General features: G+C 44.0%; 1 protein-coding gene across 2 annotated transcripts in view; it reads right to left on the bottom strand.

Annotated features, from left to right (window-relative positions):
* The window catches only part of CDC42BPA (CDC42 binding protein kinase alpha), a 1077984-nt gene that overhangs the window by 185649 nt on the left and 867888 nt on the right, over nucleotides 1–24447 (bottom strand). For both annotated transcript variants that reach the window (XM_078649868.1, XM_078649869.1), the window contains exon 21: nucleotides 13123–13199. In XM_078649868.1, the coding sequence (XP_078505994.1) occupies nucleotides 13123–13199 (77 nt within the window). The remainder of the gene's footprint in view (nucleotides 1–13122; nucleotides 13200–24447) is intronic.

Raw genomic sequence — 24447 nt, 5'->3', positions numbered from 1 at the left:
TGCCTGTTGGATTGGAATGTGGAAATGGGCATCCTTGAGGTTGAGTGAGGCCACTAAGTCACCTTGTTTTAGTGGTGGGTTCGCATCATCAAGAGTAACCATGTGAATGTGCTCTGAGAGAATGTATTCATTTAGGGGCTATAGATCCGAAACTGGTCAGAAGGACCCATCCTTTCTGTAGATCAAAAAGTACAGCAAGTATACGACTGTGCCATGTTGATGATGAGGGATGGGTTCTATGGCTCCTTTGTGAAGGAGCGCTTGGGACTCTTGCGAGTAGCCTTTGGTGTTGCGGGGAGAGTTTGTTTTGTCAAAGTGGCTAATTAGGAGGTGTGTAAGTGAGCTCCAGATAATAACAATGTTGGAGTTGGCGTTCCGCCAATTGGGGAAGAACCTTTAGAGACGGCCCCCGACAGGTGTTACATGAGTGGGGGAAGGAGAGGTAACTCAGGGTTTTGTGGTGGTACCAGCTCCTTTGGGACAGACACTCTTACCTCTGGAGTTGTTACCTTTGTAGAAACCTCTGCAGTAACCTATAGAAGAGGCCTGCTGTGCCTGCAAACGACGGTAGGTTGTGGAGGTTTCTGGTGAGGTTGGTATAGAGCCTCCACAAGTGCTACACAAGGAGCTGCGATTAATAGGTGTTTAAAGGATGCTGGTTACTTTCGCTGTCTCCATATTAAATTTTTATTTTTTCCACTATCTGGTCAACTTGCGGCCCGAATTGACGCTAACCATTGAACTGCAAGTTGAGTAAATTTTGCTGGAACTCCCGCTTAAAGCAAGAGATATGGAGCCAGGCCCGCAGCAGTGTCCACAGAATCTAGACCACAGCGTATGGTGGTACGACAGATCTACTTCCCCTCCGCAATGATCTCGTAGCCCAGTTTTCTATGCTCCTCTGGGAGCTCCTCCATCTCATCCCAGTGGGGAACGGTCCTACCTGGAGAGGAGGCAATACACCAGTGATTGGCCAACTGTTCAGCTACCCTTTTTCCCACTTCATTGATGCATTTACTTTCCTTGTCTATTGGAGAAGCATCACCAGTAGTTTCAGAGTTAGCCCTCTTACGGGCAACTACCAGAGAGTCAAACGGGAGTTGCCCCAGTATGCACAATGGATCAGTATGGGAGGTCTTCTACTTCTTTTTCACCCTGAGCGTGATGACCTTAGTGTGGAAGGGGTCCTGAAAAATATCGGGGGTGTGACTGAGCATGCCCCTGAGCATGAGGAGGTACTGGGTGGAGTGGTGAGTAGAGGAAAAGGATTTCAAAAGAAAGTCTTCCTCCAAAGATCCAAAATATGGAGATCTACCTTATGAAAGGAGGCATCCCTACCAATCAGCTAGTGGTATGAGTTGGAATCATCGTGTTGGGGGCAGGGTGGGGGGAGGGGGGAGAGTCAGACGTTCAGGGTACAAATCTAGGTCAGTGTTCCCTGGTGGGTCAGCATCATAGGAATCCCAAGAATCCCCCTTTGGAGGTATATCGAAAGTATTCCCTCCCCCCTACCCTCCAGTGTCTGAGTGAGGAGACCCCTGAGGTGTGTAAGGACGAGGTTCGCAGGGGAGGTGAGTGGGTAAGGTGAGCACTGTGGAGAGCGACAAGGTGGAGAAAAGGGCAAAGGGCGCGTAGCCGTATCTGCCTTTTTTCACTGCTTGGGAGTAGGTAGCAAGTCCAAACCTTCCTCGAAGGATAGCTGACGCTTTGAGGGTTGTGTGCAGACCTCAGAGAGTGGGCTAGGATGCGACTTGTATGGGAAAGAATGACAAGATGTTTTTGTCTGGTGTTGATGTATTCGTGCAACTTATGGAGGATCGGTTCGACAGCACGCGACCCGAGGCCGGTTGTTGATGTCAGCACCGAGGTTCTTGGTTCCAAGGCCAATTTTTATACTAAAGGTGTCAGCCTCGATGGGCGTGTTGGCGCCAATTTAGATGCACTCGGCGTCAACTGTGGTGGCCTCAGCGGTTTCTTCGTCACCGAGCTAAAGGTGGGCATTCTGTCCGAAGGTGGTGGTCGGTGCAGACTATGGCCGAAAGCAGTGATGGCCCAGCAATCAGTCTCTGAGGCTCCAGAGCAGCAGGACGATCTTTATGCTGGGTCAGCTAAATGTTCGAGTGGTGGCAGAGGGGAGGAAAGCCTGTACTCACAGCAGGCTGCGCCAAAGGCAAGTCTTTAAACTCCATATTGGAACTGGAGCTGTCCGAGGTGGAGAAGGCCAACTTATCTGCTGTGGAAGGTTGAGGGCAATGTTCCCCCTCGAGGTCCTCAGGCCAAAGAGGTCCGGTGTGTAATCTCCTCTCCTACATAACATCTCGAGATGCTGAGCCTGATGGTCACAGATGGTCTTCTTAGAGCGGAACGAGCAACAGGCCTTGTGGGCAATCTCGCTGTGATCGGGAGACAGACACAATTATAGACCTGATGGAGGTTGGTTCGAGGGTATTTTGCGTGGCAGGAGGAAGAGTAATGAAATGGCATCTGTTCCATCACCTTTGAGGCATGGTGACAGAAGATGGAAGGAGGCCGCGAAGGCCCACTTGGGCTGACTTCGACCCAAAAGTCATCCAGCAAAGCTTGAGCTGTCGACTCAAGATGAAGAGAAAAGGTAGATCGTATTTGGCAACAATACTGATGGAGGGGAGGCACTGTGGAGGCCAAACAGAGCACTGCAGTACTGTCAAACCGGTGTACAAGAGTACACGTCTAAACCAGACGGTGGAAAGAAAACAATCTAACAATGTAGTCGATGACTATGTGCATTACCAGCAAGAGAAGGAGTCACAGACTGTGACTTTTCTTCCAGCGTAAGAGCATGACCCCTTTACCCTGAGCCAGCATAAAGGTAAATAGAGGTATCTAAAAAGACTAAATGAAGCATAATGAAAAACACTCTCAATGGAAAGGCAAATGTGAATGTTAAAATCATATCATTCTTGCTTTTGTCACACAAGCACCTGCTGAGTGGCCGTGACATGCATAGGGAGAACACTGTGCATATTTGGAGTTTCTGTAATCTGTTAGGGAGGGTTCTCACAAGTCCTTAAAGATGATGTTTTAAAAAAGAAAGAGAGAGAATACTAAGAATACTAAGCAGGAAGCACCCAAATTCATGTGTTGTAACACTCCAACCACTGCATTCGACCCCTTAGAATCCTTCGCTGACACTCAAGCCAGAGACTTATATTTTTACTCTTCTTCAAAAACAGATTGCATTTTCTGCCCAGTACTGTGGTTGTAAGGTTTGTCCTGCTGCCACTACCCCTTTCTCCTTCCCAGAGCATGATGCCACCAAATCTCTTAAATGAAAGCGATGAGGAAAAGGGGCATAAACCACGCCTCCCGAATCGGATGGGAGACCACGTCTGCACAGCTAAGTTGAAATCAGGCACTAAGAGTCTATGTACTGTGAGGTTTTCACTTATGTTATGTTATGCACAATCATAGTTGGTGCATATTTATCTTATGAAACTAACAACCATTGACAAAAAGCAACAGCCGTGGCTTGTTATTGGTGTAATGTTGCTCGGTGTATTATATATCTGAATGCAATGACAGAAAAAGTAAAACAACAGTCAGGGGCGCACTATTCTGAGCACAGAATGTTAGCTTAAGTGTTTTTAGGCCACATCCTCAATTACATTGGCCACGACCCTTTGAGAGACCCCCGCCCCTCTCAGTTTTTTCATTCTATTTAAAGCCCTGGGTGAAGTCAATAGGTCTCTCCTATGGGACTTGTTGGCTCTGCCTATGCTTTTCAGTGAGTCTTCAAAAAAAAAAACAGGTGCGAAGACTCAGACACATCCTATCGAGGTGCAAACATATCATCATGAAAGCATTCACTGACAAAAGGATGCAAAGTTTTTTATATATTTAACAAGAAGGTCGGCAGAAATTTGCTGCTGTGCCCTCCAAAAGAGGTTTGTGTTTTTAAATATTTTTAATTAAATTAACAAGGACTTGCAGAAGTGCAGAGGAGCGGGTTGGAAGGGGCAACGAGGATGTAGGGTGGATGGGAGGTCTGTTTAAATCAGGTGGGGGAGAAGAGGGGGAAAATAACTCTTAATCAGAAATCAAATCACCAAACGCATTCAACAAAGGAACCTCCGCTCTAGAGTGGCACCTCGCCTGTAATTCCCAAGATACAAGAAAAAAAAACACGGGAGGCACATCCTTCTCTGTTCAAGCAGCCGAACTATGGCACTCTTTACCCCCAACATAGGATCCATGGACAACCACTGTATCTTCAGAAAAATACTCAAGAATTGGCTCTTCCCCACATAACCATCATACGCAAGCAGAAATATACAGCATATCCCTCTGTATATAAACATTTATTTGTATTATAGATACATGTGCATTGTTTTGTATAAAAATGTAGAATATTTGTTTTCATAAAAATAAAATAAATTAATTACAATACTTGAAAACCAGAGTTTATCTAATGTATCTTTAATCTACATATACTTACTTCCTTTATGCATCTAAATACATTCCGTGTACTTCGATATATATATATTTATTTCGTTTCTCCTACCCGGACTCATCTCAAACCTCTATCTACTACTCTTTCCAATACACTACCCTATTTCTCACCCTATACCTCTATCAATATCTTTAATCTACATATAATTACTTCCTTTATGCATCTATATACTTTCCATTTATTTATGGATCTTAATATTTATTACTTTATTCTAATTCAGCATATCCAATGCACTAGCCTCTTCTCACCCTATAACTCTCTCAATATATCTTCAACCTCAACACTGTGACTCATCTCAAATCTCTTTCTACTTCTCTTTTCAATGCACTATCCTATTTCTCACCCTATACCTCTATAAATATATCCTCTACACCCACTCTCTCATTCATCCCAAATCCCTTACCAATACTATGATCCCCAAAGAACAAGTTACTTACCTTCGGTAACGCTTTTTCTGGTAGATACAGTATCTGCCTGTGGATTCCTCACCTTGTGAATATCCCCCTGCGTCAGCAACGTTCGGAAAACTCTTTTGTAGCACGCCGGCGTGGACGACGTCACAGGAGCACGGCATCGCGCGCGACTCCGGCTGACGTCACCGACTCCTTATTAGGCCTACGTCGGCGTGATGACATCAGTTCCCCCTTTTTTCCGTGCCTTCGTGGCACCCGGACGGACCAATGACAGTAGATATACATATATACAGTGTACATCGTACAAACAATTCAAAACTGCACACACAGTGCGTAGCAAAGGTATGAAAATCTCAATATATATACAAATATAAATATAAATATGCATAAAAATACATAAACTCAGGTATAGCAGAGTGGACAACGGGAAGGCGGGTGGGTCAGTGAGGAATCCACAGGCAGATACTGTATCTACCAGAAAAAGCGTTACCGAAGGTAAGTTACTTGTTCTTCTGATAGATACATCTGCCAGTGGATTCCTTACCTTGTGAATAGAGTCCCACAGCAGTCCCCACTTCTGGAGGATGGTGTCACTCTTAAAACCAGAAAATCCTGGAGGACAGAAAGCTCAAAGTGGCCGTCCCTCCTCACCTCGGTATCCAAGCAGTAATGCTTAGCGAAAGAGTGGAAGGAGGACCAAGTCGCGGCTCTGCAAATATCCTCAACAGATAAGCAGAAGTAGCAGACTTTGCTCTAGTAGAGTGAGCTCTTATACCCTCAGGAGGGTCCTTACCCGCCAGGGAGTAGCAGATCTTGATGCATAATATTATCCATCTTGAAAGAGTGCGCTTGTGCACATATCTTCCTTTCCTGCAGCCAGCAAATCCAACAAACAGCTGGTCATCCAACCTGAACTCCCTTGTCCTGTCCAGGTAGAAGCTCACCGCCCTCTAAGGGTCCAAGCGATGAAGCCTCTCCTCCTCCTTGAAAGGGTGAGGGGGAGGATAAAAGGTAGGGAGGGTAACGGACTGTCCTAAATGGAATGGAGTAACCACTTTAGGCAGAAAAGCAGCCCTGGTCCTAAGAACCATTCTTTCAGCATGAATGGTCAAGAATGGGGGCTTTGAGCTAAGAGCTTGAAGCTCACTTACCCTCCTTGCCGAGGTAATTGCCACCAGAAAGACAAAAGTCTCAAGGAACATGAGTGTAAGGATTCAAAAGGCGAACCCGTCAAGAACAAGGTTCAAGTCCCATTGAGGAACAATAAAAGGTGTAGGAGGAAATTTATTGGTAAGGCCCTTAATGAAACGTAAGACAATAGGAGATTTAAATAAAGAGGGCTGGTCTGGCAAACAAAGGAAAGCCAATAAGGCCGGCAAATAACCTTTGATAGTTGCCACTGCAAAACCCTGCTGGGCCAAGGAAAGTGTAAATTGTAGTATATTGGACAAACGAGCCCTTAAAGGGTCAACAAACTTCTCCCCGCACCAAGCAACACATTTCGACCATATATAAGAATAAATGGACTTGGTGGAGTCACGCCTGGCTGACAAGATGACATCCATCACATCGTGCGGGAGAGAAAAGGAACTCAGGTTGCCCCGTTCAATCTCCAGGCATGAAGGTGTAAGGTGTGGGGGTGTAGAACCTTCCCCTCCATCTGGGAGAGGAGATCTGCCCTGTGAGGGAGATGGAGCGGCAGGCACGAGGAGAGGTGGAGAAGATCTGTATACCACACCCTTCTGGGCCAATTCGGGGCGATCAATATAACTTGGGCCCGGTCTTGGCGAATCTTCCTCAGAACCCGAGGAATCAAGGGTATGGGAGGAAACGCGTAAAGGAGTTGCGAGTCGCAACTCAACTGAAACGCGCACCCCAGTGCTCCTTGCATCGGAAACTGAAGACTGCAGAATGATGGGCAGTGAGCATTCTCATGAGTGGCAAACAGGTCCACCTGAGGAGTTCCCCATGTCCGGAAGACGTGACAAACCACCTCTGGGTGTAGCCTCCACTCGTGGTCGGCCGAGAACTGCCGACAGATTGTCTGCACGAACGTTCAGAACCCCGGCCAGATGATTTGCCATCAGACAAATCTGATGGTCCTGAACCCAGGACCAGACACTGCGACCCTACTCCTCCCTGCTTGTTGACATACCACATCGCGGTGGTGTTGTCCGTCAGGACTTGAACCGACCGACCACGAAGGGAAGGGAGGAAGGCCTTGAGTGCCAAACGTATGGCCCGCAATTCCAGAAGGTTGATGTGAAACAACCTTTCCTCTGGAGACCAAAGACCCTTGACCTCCAGATCCCCCAGATGAGCACCCCACCCTAGAGTGGAAGCATCCGTGATCACTGTGGCCACCGATTGAGGCAGTTGAAAAGGCTTTCCTTGAGACAGATTGCCTTCCACGCCCCACCAAGACAGATCCGCCACAGTTTCTCTGGAGATCCTCACTGACTCCCTGAGATGTCCGTTGTGCTGATACCACTGCCTGCGGAGGCACCACTGGAGTGCCCTCATGTGCCAGCGTGCATGGTTGACCAACAGAATGCAAGAAGCCATAAGACCGAGCAGACGAAGGACCTTCAGGACTGGAACGACCGCTCCATTGTGAAATAAAGGTATCATTTCCTGTATGTCGTGAATCCCTTGAGGAGGAGGGAATGCACGACACACAGTTGTGGCCAGTACCGCACCTATGAACAGGTTGCACTGGGAGGGCACCAGGTGAGACTTGGGTACATTTATCGAAAAACCTAACCTGTGCAACAACTGAGTTGTCTCTTGCAGATGATGGAGCACCTTCTCCGGTGGCTCTGCTTTGATCAGCCAGTCGTCCAGATAGGGGAACACTGGAATCCCCGACCTTCTGAGATGCGCTGCCACCACAGCCATCACCTTGGTGGAGACTCGATGCGCAGTAGTAAGTCCAAACAGAAGGACCGCAAACTGGTAGTGTTGCGAACCCACCGTAAAACAGAGATACTTTCTGAGCGACTTCAGGATCGGAATGTGAAAATACGCATCCTGCAAGTCGATCGACACCATCCAGTCTTCTTCCATCAGCGCCTGAAGAACCTGTGCAAGAGTGAGCATCTTGAACCTCTCCTGTTTGAGATAGAGGTTCAAAACCCTGAGGTCCAGGATTGGACGAAGTCTGCCATCCTTCTTGGGGATCAGGAAATACCGGGTGTAGCATCCCTGACCCCTTTCCTGCTCCGGAACCACCTCTATTGCACCCTTTCTGAAAAGAGCCAGGACTTCTTCCTGCAAGAGAAGCAGGTGGTCCTCTGAACAATAACCTTGACACGGAGGGTAATTTGGGGGAAATTCCCGAAAGGGAAGAGCATACCCATTCTCTACGAGATTGAGAACCTAAAGATCTGATGTAACCGATTCCCAATCTCGCAGAAAATAAGTAAGCCGACCCCCTACAGGACCCATATGATCCAGAATGGTGGATCTAGGGCTGCTTTGCTGATGTAGGCGGGGGTGGGTATTAGAGGAGGAAGTTGAGAAGGAGGAGGCTTAACGTTCACGGGCACGACCCCTTGGTCCACCTCTATAGGACTTGTACAAAGGAGTCTGCTGTTGCTGCTGCTGTTGGTTCTGCTTATAGGAACGAAAAGTAGACCTTCCAAAGCCCCTGAATTTCCTGGTGGAAGAGCCTCTAATCTGTAAGCCCAAGAACCTTGCAGTCGCCCTGCTATCTTTGAACCTTTCTAAGGCAGCGTCAGCCTTCTTCCCAAAAAGGCCAGTACCATCAAAAGGCAAATCCAACAGAGCAGCCTGAACATCAGTCGAAAATTCGGACGACTTTAACCAAGCGGCTCTTCTAGTGGCGATTGAAGATCCCCTTATTCTAGCCACAGAGTCCGCCGTGTCCATGCCACTCTGAATCACCTGGCGAGCCGCAGCCTGCGTGCCAGACACTACCTCATTGAAGTTCTTCCTATCCTCCTCCGGAAGCTTAGATGATAACTGCTTAACCGTGTCCATCAAAGCATGTACATATCTGCCCAGCAGAAAAGTAGCATTTGTGGATTTCAGGGCCATGCTACTTGACGAGAATACCTTCTTAGCATTCTGATCCAACCTTTTTGAGTCCTTATCCCCTGGAACCTCGGGAAAAGCACCTGCCGACCTCTTTGAACAAGCCGCCTGAACCACCAGACTTTCCGGCGAAGGATGAGAAGTCAAGAACTCAGGGTCACCAGGCGCCACCCTATAGCGTCTCGCCACTGTTCTAGACACCACAGGAGCAGTCAGAGGCTTTTTCCAGACTTCCAATATCGGTTCAGTAAGAGCCTCAGTGAACGGGAGAGTCGGCTCAACAACAGAAGGTGAATGTAGAACCTCAGTAAGGATGTTAGATTTAAACTCTACAGAAGGCAAAGTCAAGTTCAGCAGTTCTGCAGCCTTCTTAATAACAACATGGTATGGAGCCACATCTTTAGAGGGTGCATCAGAAACTGCAGGCAACCCCCATTCAGGCGAAAATTCCAAACTACTTGCACTATGCAGCTCCTAAAAATAATCTTCCTGATCCTGAAGTTCACCTTCCTCCACTTCAGGATCCTCATATTCCTTCTCTTCCATGAGACGCTGAGCTCTACGCCTCGACCACTCCAACCGAACCGAAGTCGTCGGATCCGGCAGCGACTCCGACGGAGTCGAGGCCGGCGTCGAGTGAGGAGCTGGAACAGCCAGAGGACGGGAAGCTGGAACCAGCGTCAAATCTCGATTCCAATCCCAAGGTCGCTCCGGAGCCGGCGAAGCCGTGTGCGGAGTCGATGACCTCGGCGGCGCCGAACGAAGCCAAGGTGGACATGGCGTCGGCAAGAACGGCAGAAAAGATGACGGAGCGTAAGCTTGAGGGACACCCAAGTTGTACGACAATGGACCCATGGGACCAGCCGGTGCACCTGTGGGGTACATTGCTTTCGCATAAACGCCATACATAGCATTAAGGAAATGCGAGGGGTCCTGACCAGGACCAGGAAACGGAGGGTACAAACCCACTGGCTGCTCCAAAGGAGGCTGCACTGGAATCGTTTCTTCTTGACCCTCCTGTTCCTCTGGATGATGCACCGGAGTCGCCGAAGCCTGAGGTTCTTCAACGTCTTCTTCCTCATTTGCAGAAGACTGACACGGATCCAGAGATGGATCCGGACCCGGATCCGGAGATGGCCCTCGGGACAGTAAAGACGAGGCTTCACCTACAGGCTCACAAGATGGTGTGGGAGACAAAAAGACCTTACGATGCTTTTGAGAAGAAGACCTCTTCTTCGAAACCGACTCCCTGCCGGAATAGTGCCTCGAGCTATGCTTCTTCCTCTTATGTTTTTTCTTCGAGGAACCCGAAGCATGTCCCGAAGCCGACTCCGATCGGGACCTCGACGCCGACCTCGATCTCGACCTCGTCTTTGACCTCGACTTCGACTGTCTTGATCTTGACCTCGAAGACCTCTTGGCATCCTTTCCTTTTACCTTGGCCAGAAAGAGTTTAGCTTCTCGTTCACGCAGAGCCTTCGTGTTCATTTTAGAACAGGATCGACAGCCTCCGACATCGTGGTCTGAGCCCAGACAACACAAGCAATCACAATGAGGATCGGTTATGGACATCATCCACCCTGTCTTCTTCGACGACATCTTCGGCGGAAGACAGCAACTCAAAAAAGATACAGAAACACACAAATAGCAACAAAGTTACTATCCGAAACACAAGAGATCCCAAGAAACCGTTAGCGTCGACGACGTGGAAAAAAGGGAACTGATGTCATCACGCCGACGTAGGCCTAATAAGGAGTCGGTGACGTCAGCCGGAGTCGCGTGCGATGCCGTGCTCCTGTGACGTCGTCCACGCCGGCGTGCTACAAAAGAGTTTTCCGAATGTTACTGACGCAGGGGGATATTCACAAGGTGAGGAATCCACTGGCAGATGTATCTATCAGAAATAACACTTTCTAGACTCCCCTACTCTACTACTCTACCACTCCTTGCATCTTTTACTATATTGATCCCAAAAACAATCTTTTCGAGACTTCTCCCTCTGACTCTTCCACTACTTATCCCTTTTTACTCATCCCAAGCCTCCTCCTACTGCTATGACCTCCAAAACAAACAAAAAAAAGTCTAAGGGCCCGATGTAGGTAAATCTTTTTTTACCACTTCTTAAATACCGATTCATACCGAATCGGTATTTAAGAAGTGGTAAAAAAGAGGAGGGCAGATGTAGGTAATTAATTACCGAATCGGAAGGAATCGGTATTTACCGATTCGGTAAATACCGAATCGGTAATGCCCATTGATTCCTATGGGCATTGAAGCCCATAGGAATCAATGGGCATTACCGATTCGGTATTTACCAAATCTGTAAATACCGAATTTTGCAAGGGTGCAGGGGGTGTCACTTTGACACCCTCTGGCACCCTATTTACAGGCATGTGTGCCATGTGGCACACAGACATGCCCTAAGGGCATGTCTGTCTGTCACATGGCATAGGTGTGCATGCACACCTGGATTCGGTATTTCACCACACAATTGGATTGGGTGGTAAAATACCGAATTCTGAAGGCCTGTAGCACTGTGAACAGTGCTACCTACATCTGGGATTTACCGAATCGGTAAAATTACAGATTCGGTATTTTACAGAATCGGTAATTTTACCGAATCAGTGTAATAATGGCCCCTACATCTCAATGACCCATTTACCGGTCGGTAACGGCCGAATTCGGCCGTTACCGACCGGTAATGGTCACCTACATTGGGCCCTAAATCCCTTACTCTTCTATCCCTCCACTATCCTGTGCAATCAAAATAACAGACTAACATGTCCACTTCTCAAATTTCATATTTCACCACTAATCCTTTATGGCTTCCAGAGTAGTGTGCTACTCACCGAAGAAGCACTTCCACACCTCATAATTGGTAACAAGCGCTATATAAATGCAAACCTTTTTCCCTCCGCTATCCTTCTCAATCCAAATAACTGACTAATATCTACCACTCAAATTATTTTCATATTTCACTATACTAATTCAACACTAATCCTTTATGGCTCCCGAAGTAGCGTGCTACTCGCCAAAAAAGTGCTTCAACGCCTCGTCAGGGGTAGTAGGTGCTATATAAATGCAATTACAATACAATCAAGATAGACTATAATCTATATTCAACTTGTAATTTGAAGTGTTTGGCTATATTTGGTTCAGTGACCATTTGCTCGTTCTAAATTGCCACTGTGGAAAAATGTTTAATAACTTTAATGTTTCTCTGTTACAAGAACCATCCAACAACAAGCACCCATGACTAGGGCAACTTGAGAAAATATTTTCAAATTGCATGATGTAATGCAGAAACTAAAAAAAAGGAACATTACATATATTTTGTACTTTGTGGGAACTGGCATGATGGAGCATTAATGTTCAAAAGTCGACTGAGTGGTGACAGGTAAAAGAACACAAATATTTTAACCATCTACGAAATTTAAGACAGGTGTAGAAAAAAAAACACTGCAGTTGTTAATATAAGACAAAAGCCCCTCTTCCCTAAAATCACGTGGTTTCTTCAGACAAACAGATGTTCTTCAAACCGATAGGCTTTCAGGGAACAGCGGTTTGGTTTGAGAGCCATGAAACTTACGTCACAAGAGAAACCGATCATGGAAGAAGAGGATGAAGACAGGGAATCCTGATTTTATGAGCAAAGCAATAGGTGAAAAAGAAGATAAAAGGAAAGAAATGAACCTTTCACTGCAATACAAACATTCACTGTGTTTTAGAAAAAAAGCAAATAAAATACTGAAAAGATAATAAGCATAAAACCTAATGTATGAGCCTTTATAACATTGTTGGGCCTCTATCATTTAAAATAAATGGGAAAACTTATATAAAACAAAGAATAAAATGACAAATGAATTCAAAGCTACAACAGGAATGGGAAGCAGCATGACTGTGTATGTTGCTGGAATGAAGTGTTAAATAGAGTTTTTTGTTAATAGTAACTTACAAAGGAGTGTGGCATCCCTGAAAATTTCCGATCCTACAAATGAGACTTCCTCATTAATCATTTTGAGTGTAGATTGATGCACTAGCCTTTGGAAGATACGTTTTTTCATAGCACGAATGAAACTCGTGATCAACAACGAATTGACACAATGCTACACACAGAACTCCACTGTGAATTTAAAGAAATTCGTGTAAAATGTTAACACTTACTTCAAACTGATCCAAAGTGGAGGTAGGTGCATTCAGGAACGCCAAGAAAGAATTCTGGGAGTCTTGGTGCTTCACTCCTAAGGAAAGAACGGCAGATGATTAATCAACATGTATAAAGATTAACTCTCATTAGTTTTCTATCGCAGACATCTGGAGCACCAATGCATCAGCAACAGTGATACATGCATGAGATTATGAAATGGTTGGTAAGTGGACTAGCAGCAGATATATACAGAGGTAGCCATAGACGTTTGTTAGCCAAATTCTTCAGGATATTGTTCTGACCGGTGACGCAATGCTCTGAATACTAAAGGCAGCTGAGATAACATTAGCCGTAGTATATTTGTAAATCACAGTTCTGAACGTGATCTCAAAATTAAATCATGATTTGCACCTTCTGAAATAGCTCAAAGATAAAAAGATTTCAAAGGTACAAAGCTGTAAAAAAAAAAAAAGTTGACATTCCTGATTTACCGTGCTCATACACAAACTGTTCACATTCTCTGTGAGAAATATTATCTGTCGATATTTAAATGGATGGTGGTAGCAAAAAAGTGTAAGGAAAGGCCAAATAATACACAAGCAATGCCCTCAACTACAAAACCCTACACCAAGACTGTATTGCTATAGCCGGAGGTGGTCTCGCTATAATCTTTCGTACCTCTCTGACCGTCATCCAAATGTCTCACACATCGGTCACTGGGCCTGTCTTTTCTTATCAATGCTTCTCCATCAATATTTTTGCTGGTACCCTGGGTTATCGTCTTTATAGTTCAAGTTCTCATTTCTGGATTAACCAGAATTCTGTAACTGCACCCGTGGTACTGCTTTTCCACACAGTTACAGTCCTTGTAGATCTTATCCTGTGCCTTGAGAAGCTTAGTAGACCTAAATCTGCATCCTTGACTGATGCAATGGGCATAACCAGCTGGTAGCCTGTTAAACGTGCACCAGAAGACAGACTACATTTAGGTACATCACTATGGAATTCCGTTCATTCTCTTCTGGTTATGTCCAGTACTACTCTAGGGCTAACTGCCACCCGATTTTAGTCAGGCCTTGGCCTAAAATCCCCTCATCTAGTTTTAACCAAAGTGCTGACTGCCCAGACCTACACCATGGCTCTAAGAGTTGTTAATTCCATTGATGACTATTATAGCGTCTCTTGATGGTATCACCCCTACTAAGATGAAGCTACCACTTAGGCAGACCGTACCATTCCTTGGTTTTCAGACAGGCTTGTCGACATTAAACATCAAAGTAAAGAGCTAGAAATATTATGGAAACTAAGCAATTTTTAACATGATTAAATTATCAATGGAGCTGCCAATAAGTAGTACAGGTCCATTACTAGATCAGCTCATACTCTTTATTATTCTACCAAAAGAAAGTAAGCCAGAAATGTGGCCAGGGCGTTTTCAAAATTGTCAAAGATCTGTCAAGGCCAGAGTCTTCCTTTATAAATACAGTTATTTCACAGGACGTCTGTGACTCTCTTTCTCTTTTCTAGAAAACAAATTACAGCCATGTTCCTGCACTCAACCCCTTTTGCAGCATCAAAAATGTATTGCTTCAGAACTTAAAGGTGTTTCTCTAACCTCCATTCTTTACCTGTTAATAAGCTCCTAGCTTTGCCAGTCCGGCCACATCTGGTTCACTACGAGACCCATGTCCTACCTCTGTCTTCAATATGGCACTGGATAACCTTAGGTCCTTTTATCATTGAAGCATATAACACTCCTCTTCAAACGGACAAGTTTCTATCCAATAGGAATCACGTCCTTGTAGTGTAACTGTATAAGAAGCCATCTACTGATGCTCAGACTATGAGCAATTTTACCCCAACCTCTCTAGGTTGGTTTCCAAAATTTTGGAAAAGGAAATACTAAGCTAACCTGTTCAGGATCGAGTTCCAGACTGGATCGTGTTCAATCAGGAATTCACCCCTCTAAAGTCCAGAGACTCTCCATTCTGCAGCATCTGAACAGCTTTGGATCATCCTTGTTTGTGGGAACAGAGTGACCTCTCATTTGGTTAGATCTAAGAACAACCTTTGATAAGTCCTTAAACGAGATTCAGTACATTAATTGACAGTATCAGAGATCTAGCATATGTAAATGTAAATGTAGTGTATGGTATCTCGGCGCTTGTACGAATACCGCTGTGGAACCCTTCCTGGCTTTTCCCTGAGAAGTGCCCACTCCTGGGCACACCCAAGGTGAAGCCAGGCATCCTAGCGTTGTGGGGGCCGTTGTGGAGATTAAGCAAGCTATTGCCCAGAGTTGCAGAGTGGGACCCATGATTAGAATAGGCACCGAGGCGAGAATTATCAGGTCCGAGGAAGTTGAGCCGAAGACCCGCCGAGGCGGGAATTGAACCCTGGTCCCGGGCTAGACCTCTGCATCAGGTTCTGCCGCTCTAACCATTGAGCCACACTTCTCCACCATATCAGAGATTTAACACTTGAGTATTTTTTTTTGTGGCCCCCTCAGTCTGGGATTCAGAATGGCGGACTACTCAGCCAGGATCTCCTCCTTCCCATTCAGTCTCTGTTCATAGTCTTGGAATAAGTTTTGATAATGAATTATTCCTTTTAGGTCAGATCAATATAGTTCTATGTGTTTTTCAAACCCATGGTAAGGTGATTCTCCTTCTGCTGTCTGTTTATCATGAAACTGTGATACGAGCCATTATGATATCAAGATTTGATTATTGTAACTCTCTTTAGCTTGGACTTCCTGCTCATTTTTTCCATCACCTTCGGTTGGTGCAGAATGCTGCTGCTCGCTTTATTTTGGATCTTCCTCGTCGTTCTTTAAAGGACACTTAGAATTCCTACACTTGTTTACTGTGCTCTATATTCAAATCTCTATGTTTGTCTCATAAAGCTATTAATGACTAAGGACCTGCAAAACACCAATCACTTTTCTCCTCCTATGTCCCTTCAAGATGCTTGAGCTCAGCATCTGCAAACCTTTCCATGCTTGAGGTTGAGAAGGCCACACTGGGTAAGGTTCTTTCTCAATCGTTGTGGCTAAACACTGGAATTACCTCCTTCTCGAGAAATGTGGTATCTCCAACCAGCTTCAGTTTAGAAAAAAATCCTGTATTTTTTGAGAAAATTAGTTTGATTTCTGCTTCAGCACCAGGATACTCTTTTCAAGGTATCAGTGTGCTTTTCAAATATGCTTCAAGTTAAAATCAGGTGGTGATATTGTTGGTGAGATCATGACTGAGGGCCTGAGTTTGGTGGACAGGTTACACTGTCACAAATGGGAGGATATCCCGTCTGCCTTATTGCTAGTGCTATAGAGTATAATTCACTTGTAATAAGACAGACATGTCTGTGATGGGGTAGCAAGTACTTCAAACTCTAAATCAGGTGCCAAGTCGACAAATAGAATGTAAACAAAAAAGGATCATTGTAAATCGGGATACGTAAAAAGGTAATGAGCTCTTTTAGAATTCAAACTTGTGCTGCACTTTTTTCAAAAGACAAGAATTAGTGAGTAGAAAAACTTATTTCATTAAACATATGAGACAACGTTGGGCAACGCAGGGCCATGATGACTGCATATCCTCAATTGAGAGACAAGCTCTGAAACAGACAGAGCCCGAAAAGCACAGATGGGTCAGGCAGAAATAACTATTGCTAAAAAGAAAGCCTGATAAATCAAAATTTTAATGTAAAACTTTTTTACATTGTGAAGCATCGATAGCACAAAATTGGCCTCAACTTAGTGCCAAGAGGACCAAAAAAAAACATCTTGGTCCTGTTCACCTGATGTGACCCAGCTACCAACATTTGTTATAGAATGAGGTAGCACAATATCGTCTAGATGCAGGTTATATAAATCCGGGGCAGAAGTCGGGGGTACGCGCAGGTACATGGCGTCCACCCACTATTTTCACAGTGTGGACGCTGTCCCCCCTACCAAGAAGTTGGGCCCCACAGACATATGCTGAACTTGTCCCGGTGTAATTTTGAGATGCGGTACATGTTTAGTAGTCTGCTATCCATTCCCAGCAGCAACGTGCTGGCAGCGAGGGAGGTTTTTTTCACCTCCAGCTGGGCCGAAGTTAAGGGACCATCAGGCCTCCTTCTGCTTGAATATCCTGACTGGACGTGGCATGGAATCTCACACTTAAATATGAATGCCATTGAGGGGAAACAAATGCACACAGCTTATCTCTTCACAGGTACTTGAGAGGCATGCTTTTGTTCAGTCCCTGTATGTGAGATGCATGCACTGTAAGAATGTCAGATGTGTTGGTCTTTCCCACTATTTACACAAATAACAATTTCAATAGCACTACTTTATTTCTTTTATAGCGCTGCACAACCCAATGCAGTGTCAGAGATTTTTACGTAACTTACACGTTATACATTGACAATAAATCATGTACATGTGTGAATCAATGTACAAGATGAGTTACATGAGAAAGGGTTACAAGGTGTAGGAGTCGTATGTCCTTCACAGCTCGCTCTGCTATATTACAAGGATTCTAATGTATGAACTGCAGTTAACAAAGGATATCTGTTAAAAGCAGTAACCCACTTATCTATCTACATAAAATAAGAATCTGTCATCTGCATGCTACATGAAGTGCTTTTCAGGAGACACAATAACATTCTATACTAGTATCATTCAAATCAGGGACTTCACAAAATACAGATCTCTTCAACAAATGCGTTAATCTCCAGAGTTATCTCACCATCATTATTATTCCCCGAGATTTATTGGGCACCTCTTTAGCAGGTACTTTTACCCCCACCACATATATTAAGATGCCTACTTTGCAGCCAATTAAGCAGAAAAGATCTACTGCCATGCTTCTCCTTGTGGCCAATTTCTATGTGGCAGGGTTTAAAAAAATTAATTAATTAGTTGAGGCCTAGATTTTGTGTCGGGATTGCGCCAATTTTTGACACAACCCAGATGCCAAGTCTCATTTATTAAATCTCATAATGCACTTAAATGTAGTCATCATACACCTGATAAACATATGTGTGAGGTCTTAGTATATGATTCACGGTGTTGCTTATTGAATATTTGCGAACCCAATGACCTTTCACACTCTGCGCAGGATTGGATGACGTTAGGTATAATGTATGCAAAAAGAAACATAGCTACATTTTGGGGGTCTTCGGTGGCACCGGCAGTCAAGGAGTGGTGCTCTGACTTGGACTTTGCAATGCTGGCTGAGCGAACAGTGTATTTGAATCGAAAATGTCCACGAAAATGGGTTAGATTCTGGGGTGCATGGAATGAATACAGGGGGTATTTGTGTGACCCTCCGACGCTAGACAGTGAAGGTGACGGAGTAGGGGGGGAGGGGTAGCTGGGGGGTAAGAAGGGGTTACATACCTGGCACAAATTACTACTTCCTATCATATGTATGTATCTTGATCCTACATTTGCTACTCTCTATGTGTGCACAATGTAAAAATATTTTTCTTTATGAGCCTGTGTTTGATTGAATAACAATAAAAATTGTTTAAAAAAAAAGCCATTCACCCGGATCAAACTTTTTGCCTTTTCAGATTAATTATCATATCTGACGGACAAAAATATCTCATGAGACTTAATTCTTTGTAGCTCCAGGTTATAAGATTTATAAGGTTCAAAATCTTATTTCTCCAAAACATTTGCTATGTATGGAGGCAGTATAAATGCATGAAATTCTATGTCTGGATTGGAGGCGAGGATTATGCTTTACTCTCTTTGGTTTATTTTACAAGAGACATTTCACAGTATCCACTCAAAACTACCTTTCCCATGTACCTAAGGGAAAGAGAAACAACGTGATAATGTCCAATTAGCATACGCCCATTGTAATCCTTCCCCTGTGTTCACGACCCCTCCTTCTTCGCTATGCCGCAGACACAGTTAAGTGCCTCCTCAGTGTTTCCTGCATGTTTATATATTTTTTTTTTGTTTGTTTTTTGTCCTCATATATGCCACCAGAATATATGTACTCTAGATGGGCCTCACTGTTGCCTCTTATACTGTTGTTTTTTTTTCCGAGTCCGCCATGGAAACAGTATCATAGCAGACAGGGATGCCCCAGAGGTGGGCTGCTTTCCTTATCCTACTCCTCCAGGCCTATTTTAGGCACCCTAGGCCTGGTGGAGGACAGGACCGACACAACCTCTGGCATAATCACGGGACCGCTCACCTATTTATCCAGACCATCAATTTAGACCAGACATTCTCAGTGTTCACACTACGGCCAGCCAGATCCATTTTGCATACTTCCATTATATACTTCAGGTATACTGCAAATCTAGGAGGAGACGCTGACTTCCACTCCATACAAATTTGTCTCCTTGCAATAGCTATTATGTAAAAGATGAACTGAGTATCCAAACTATTGATATTATAGTCTTTCAATAGACCAAAAAAGACGAGTCTGCGAGAACAAATAATGGTTATTGAAAGTACATCACCCAAAAAATCCATTATCGCTTTCCAATAGTCTTGAATAACTGGACATTCCAAAAAGATATGGATATCATCAGCTGCGTTATGATTACAACGGGGACAATAATAGTTGTTTCGTGTAATCCTATGCAATTTGGCCGGTGTCCAATAAACTCTATAAGCCGTAAACAAGTGGTTGCGTCTTAAATTGGCTGGTTTAATTAGCCTCTGTGAGAGAGAAAAGGAATCTAACCATCCTTTACTGACCTCTTCAGGGGGCTCAGATATACAGTTTCCCCATAACTTTATTATCTCCAAATGCATTTTACTCTCCTCTTCCTTAATCATCAAATTGTACCAAAATGAAAGCTCTTTTACCCATTTCCCCCCTCTGCCAATTGCATCGAGAATATCTGTATCTTTCTCCCTTTGCATATTTTGACTGGACCACCAGGCAGATAGTTGATAGTATTTGAACCTTGTCACCTGTCCATCTGTGAGTTGTACTAAGGAGTTCCAACTTACTAGGCCCGAATCTGCCCAGAGATCCCCCCATTTTTTTAACCCAGCTGTTTTCAAGGGTTGTGACAGTTGGTCCTGGAGGCATTGAGGAGTGCCAGGAGAGTCCCATATTGGGGAGTGTGTATGGTAATAAGGATAATCAAATGTCTTCCTAATGAACCCCCAATTTTTTAGTGCAGTCTGTAAGATTTTAAGGCGAATTTTTAAAAAAAAATTCTGGTCTCCAAACTTAAATATAAAGTAGTCATGGTCGTGAGGTGAATCAGTTAATAGAGCTTGAAACAAGCGGCCCTGTGATGATGCATCTAACTTATTTGCAAGGAGCCTAAAGTTTTTAAAGTGAAATGCATGACAGTATAACAAAAGATCAGGGAGGGCGAGCCCTCCTATTTTTAAACCCCTCCTCAATTTCTTCCATGCAATTCTTGTTGACTTACAGGCCCATATAAAAGATCCAATTTTACCCTGTAGAATATTAATGTCTTTCAGTGAAAATGATAAGGGGATGCAGTTAAATAGAAAAGTCAATTTTGGAAGGATTGTCATTTTAATGAGGTTGACCCGGCCGTATATATTTAATGGCAAATTCCCCCATCTTATTAAGGTTTTATTAATATCTTTAACCACCTTTTGCCAACTGAGTGATGTAATATCTTTTATTGATTGAGTTAGGTAAATTCCCAGGTACCTCATATTTTGTTTTGCGCCCGATATGTGTATGTTATTATTCCATCCCATAATCTCCGTTTTCTCCTTATTTATCTGGTAACCAGACAGTTTCCCAAATTCTTCCGATAAAAGAAATAGCCTTGGAATGGCTACCGAGTGATCCGAGGTATATAAAAGAAGGTCATCTGCGTACAACGCCACCTTCAGTGGCAGATTTCCAAGCTGAAATGGTTGAATAATATTGTCCTCTCTAATCCCACAAACAAAAGGCTCCATATAAACGTCAAACAAAAGGGGAGACAAAGGACAACCCTGCCTAGTACCTCGAGATATATCGAACCACTCAGATAGAGTTCCGTTGACTAAGACCTTTGCCTTTGGATTGTGGTATAAGGATCTAACCGCCTCTATGAAGATTTGAGGGAACCCAAAAGCTGCCATTGTGGCCCATAGATACTTCCAATTTACCTGATCGAAGGCCTTAGCCGCATCTATGGCAACCAGGGCCAGTGGGAGATTTTTAGCGTTAGCGTAGTCTATGGCCCCTATTGCTTGAAATGTTAATTCGTTTAACTGTCTCCCTGGGATAAAGCCTCTCTGGTCAGGGTGAATTATGGATTTTATGACCTTCGATAGTCTAGTGGCTAGAATACCAGAGTAAATCTTCATATCTGTATTCAGCAATGAGATGGGTCTATAAGACTCTATTCTTTTTAAGTCTTTATTTGGTTTTGGTATGAGCGTTATAATGGCTTCTCCCCATGAGGGAGGTGTAGAATAGCCATGAATCAATAAAAGATTGAAGAGTTCCCTTAATGGAGCTATTAATTGGTCTTTGTTGTCCGAATAGATCTCCACTGGCAACCCATCTGACCCTGCAGCTTTCCCTCTTTTCATTTTCTTCAGTTGACCTAAAATTTCCCCTTCTGTTATCTCACTTTCCAGATATACTTTATCCGTTTCAGACATTTGCGGCAGATGTTTTGTTACCAGCCAGGATTCTAAATCCTCCCCCTTAGGATCTTTGTCTTCCGTGTAAAGACTCCTCATAAAGGACCTTGCTTCTTCTCTTATCTCTGCATCTGTTTCTATCAGATCTCCTGCCTGTCTTTGTAATAGGACTTTGATGTTATTTCTCGTCCTCTCTTCTCTAGCTTTCCAGGCGAGGAGGGCTCCACACTTTTCTCCATACTCAAAGTTTTTTAATCTACTAGACTCCCATTTTTCTTTGAGAGTTCTCTCATCCAAAACTTTTAACTGAAGCTGTAAGTCAAAAAGTTCCTTCTCTAGCAAATGTACTCTACTGGAGTTCGTTAAGATAGCATTTTGTAGTTCAAGATCCTTTCTTGTTATTGCTGCCAAGTCTTCCCTTCTTTTTATTTTTATACTCTTTCTCTTATAGTACATTAGAGAGCTTAAAACACCCCTCAAGTAAGCCTTGTAAGTTTCCCATACTACCTGGGAGGAGGAGGATCCTAAGTTTGTTATAAAGAATTCTAGTGTTTTATCTTTAACTTCTACTTTTATCTGATTATCTAATAAAAGTGATCTCTCCAGTGTCCACCTTGGTTTTAATGGAGTTATATTTAGTTTGATTACCAATTCCAGAACAGCGTGGTCCGATAATCCTGTAGGCGTGAAGGAAAGGTAGTTGATTTCCTTGAGAAGGTGTTGATCAACTAAAAAGTGATCTATTCTAGAATAGTTCTTGTATTTTTTGCTATAAAAAGTAAAGCCTGGTTGAGATCTATACTTTTTCCTCCAGACATCTACTAGAGTAAAGTCTTTCATTAAGGCATCTAAAATGGCAAGTGATTTTGAGGTGAGCATGGTATTTAGCCCTAGAGGTTCTATCTAATTTTTGGTCGAAGACCAGATTAAAATCACCACCTAAAATTAGAGGGCCAGTTGTCGTGAATAATGCTAATTCGAGTTTGGACAGCGGAACTGGATTGTCCTCATTTGGGCCATAGTATACTGCAATTGTATAGGGGATGGTTTGAATATATACTTCTGCGATTAGCCATCTTCCCGATTGATCTGTCTCAAAACTTCTCAAACGTATCCCTCTGTTCGCTCGAATTATGATGGAAACTCCCCTTGTGACGCCTAATTGCCTGGAGCTAATTATGTCTTGAACCCACCTAGACTTCTTAAAGAGAGAATCGCATAGTGCTGCCTCCAAATGTGTTTCTTGTAACATTATAATTTGAGCGTCTGAATTTCTTAAAAATTCACAAATTCTATTCTGTTTTATTTTTTCCCCTATACCATTAATGTTCCATGACAGGACCTTAAGCTTATACGGATTAATCATGAGTCTGATATACGCTCGTACCCATCCATACCTTTATGCATCAAACATTTATTTATATATGAGGATTTTTTTTTTCCCTGACTCCCCCCCCCGTTGAACCCCTCCCCCCTGAGGAACCCCCCCAACATACCTGGCGATGACTTCGCCTTTCGGAGCAGCCAAGTGGTGCCCATGACCGGTTTACTGTATTCTAGCGAGACAAATTAAATCACAAATAAATCATCATGTCCCCCTGTTTTGTCATACAGCCTGCTTATACAATGGTTTACTTTCTCAAATTCCCCTCTACCGTTCCCCTTTTTTTTTTTTTTTTTTACTGTATCATTTTATTATTTACTTCCTTGAAGTAATCAGCTTAACTGCCCAGTTCTATTCCTCCTGCTCACTCTTTATTCGATCTAAGAAATTATCAACCTCTTCTGGCTGTGTGAAGCTATATGTCTTGTTCTTCCACATGATCCTGAGCATGGCTGGGAATCTCATCTGGACATGTGCTCCCAGTGACCTTAGATCCGGCATTCTAGTGCCCAGCTCCCATTGTCTTTGTGCGGTTCTTGCGCCAATGTCGGACCTGATGAGGTAAGGACTGGACTTATAACGTAAATCTGTTTTCGAAAGGGATCTCCCTAGAAGGAGCTCCTTGACATTGTATGTCTGGAAGTTTACAAGTATTTTCCTAGGTGTTTTCCTGTTCGTACGCCTCTTGTAAGGGCATGTTTATAGTCAAATGTGATCATTTTGGGTATTGTGGCATGTAATTTGTTTTTTCCTCTTGCAATAGGTACAGAGGGCGCCAAAGAATCGCATTTCAGCATTCTTTACGCAGCGCCGATATTTACTCGTTTTGCGGGCATATGCGGGTGCGAGGAGAGCCTTAACACACTAAAAGGCGCTGTTACTCCATTTTGGACCACAGAATCCATGAAAAAACACTGCATATGCAGAGCAAAATTCCGTTGTGAGGCTGATGGTTGCCTCATGAGCCTTTAAGCCCCTTTACTCACTATCTCAGCCCACAGCGCCTGGAAGGTTTACGCCCCAACTGGGTTCTGTATTGTAAAGTCTGTTTTTCTAACTGTGTGGATGCCCAATTAGGGTCTGTATCCTCCTAAGCCCCACAGCTACTATAAGTGACACCCTGCGGGTCTGTGTTCTAAATTGTAGGTTCTGTCCCTGCCTACACACAGTAGCCGTTCTGCCCTATTAAAACAAAGGGTGTTTTGTCCCAGGAATTACCCTTTGGAGGGCAAGTGCTTCCAGATGCTGTTTACAATGCCCAGAATACAGCTGAGCTAGTGGGTGTCTAATAAATATCTGAACCCCTGCGCTAATAATGCATCACTCTGGGTATTAGGAGGACGAAGAGGGGAAACTCTCCCTCCTTCCCCTTTG

This window comes from Lissotriton helveticus, chromosome 6 (assembly GCF_964261635.1).
Source record: "Lissotriton helveticus chromosome 6, aLisHel1.1, whole genome shotgun sequence".
Lineage (NCBI taxonomy): Eukaryota > Metazoa > Chordata > Amphibia > Caudata > Salamandridae > Lissotriton > Lissotriton helveticus.
Note: the sequence above shows the minus strand (reverse complement) of the source record. Positions and strands in the feature narration are given on the sequence as shown.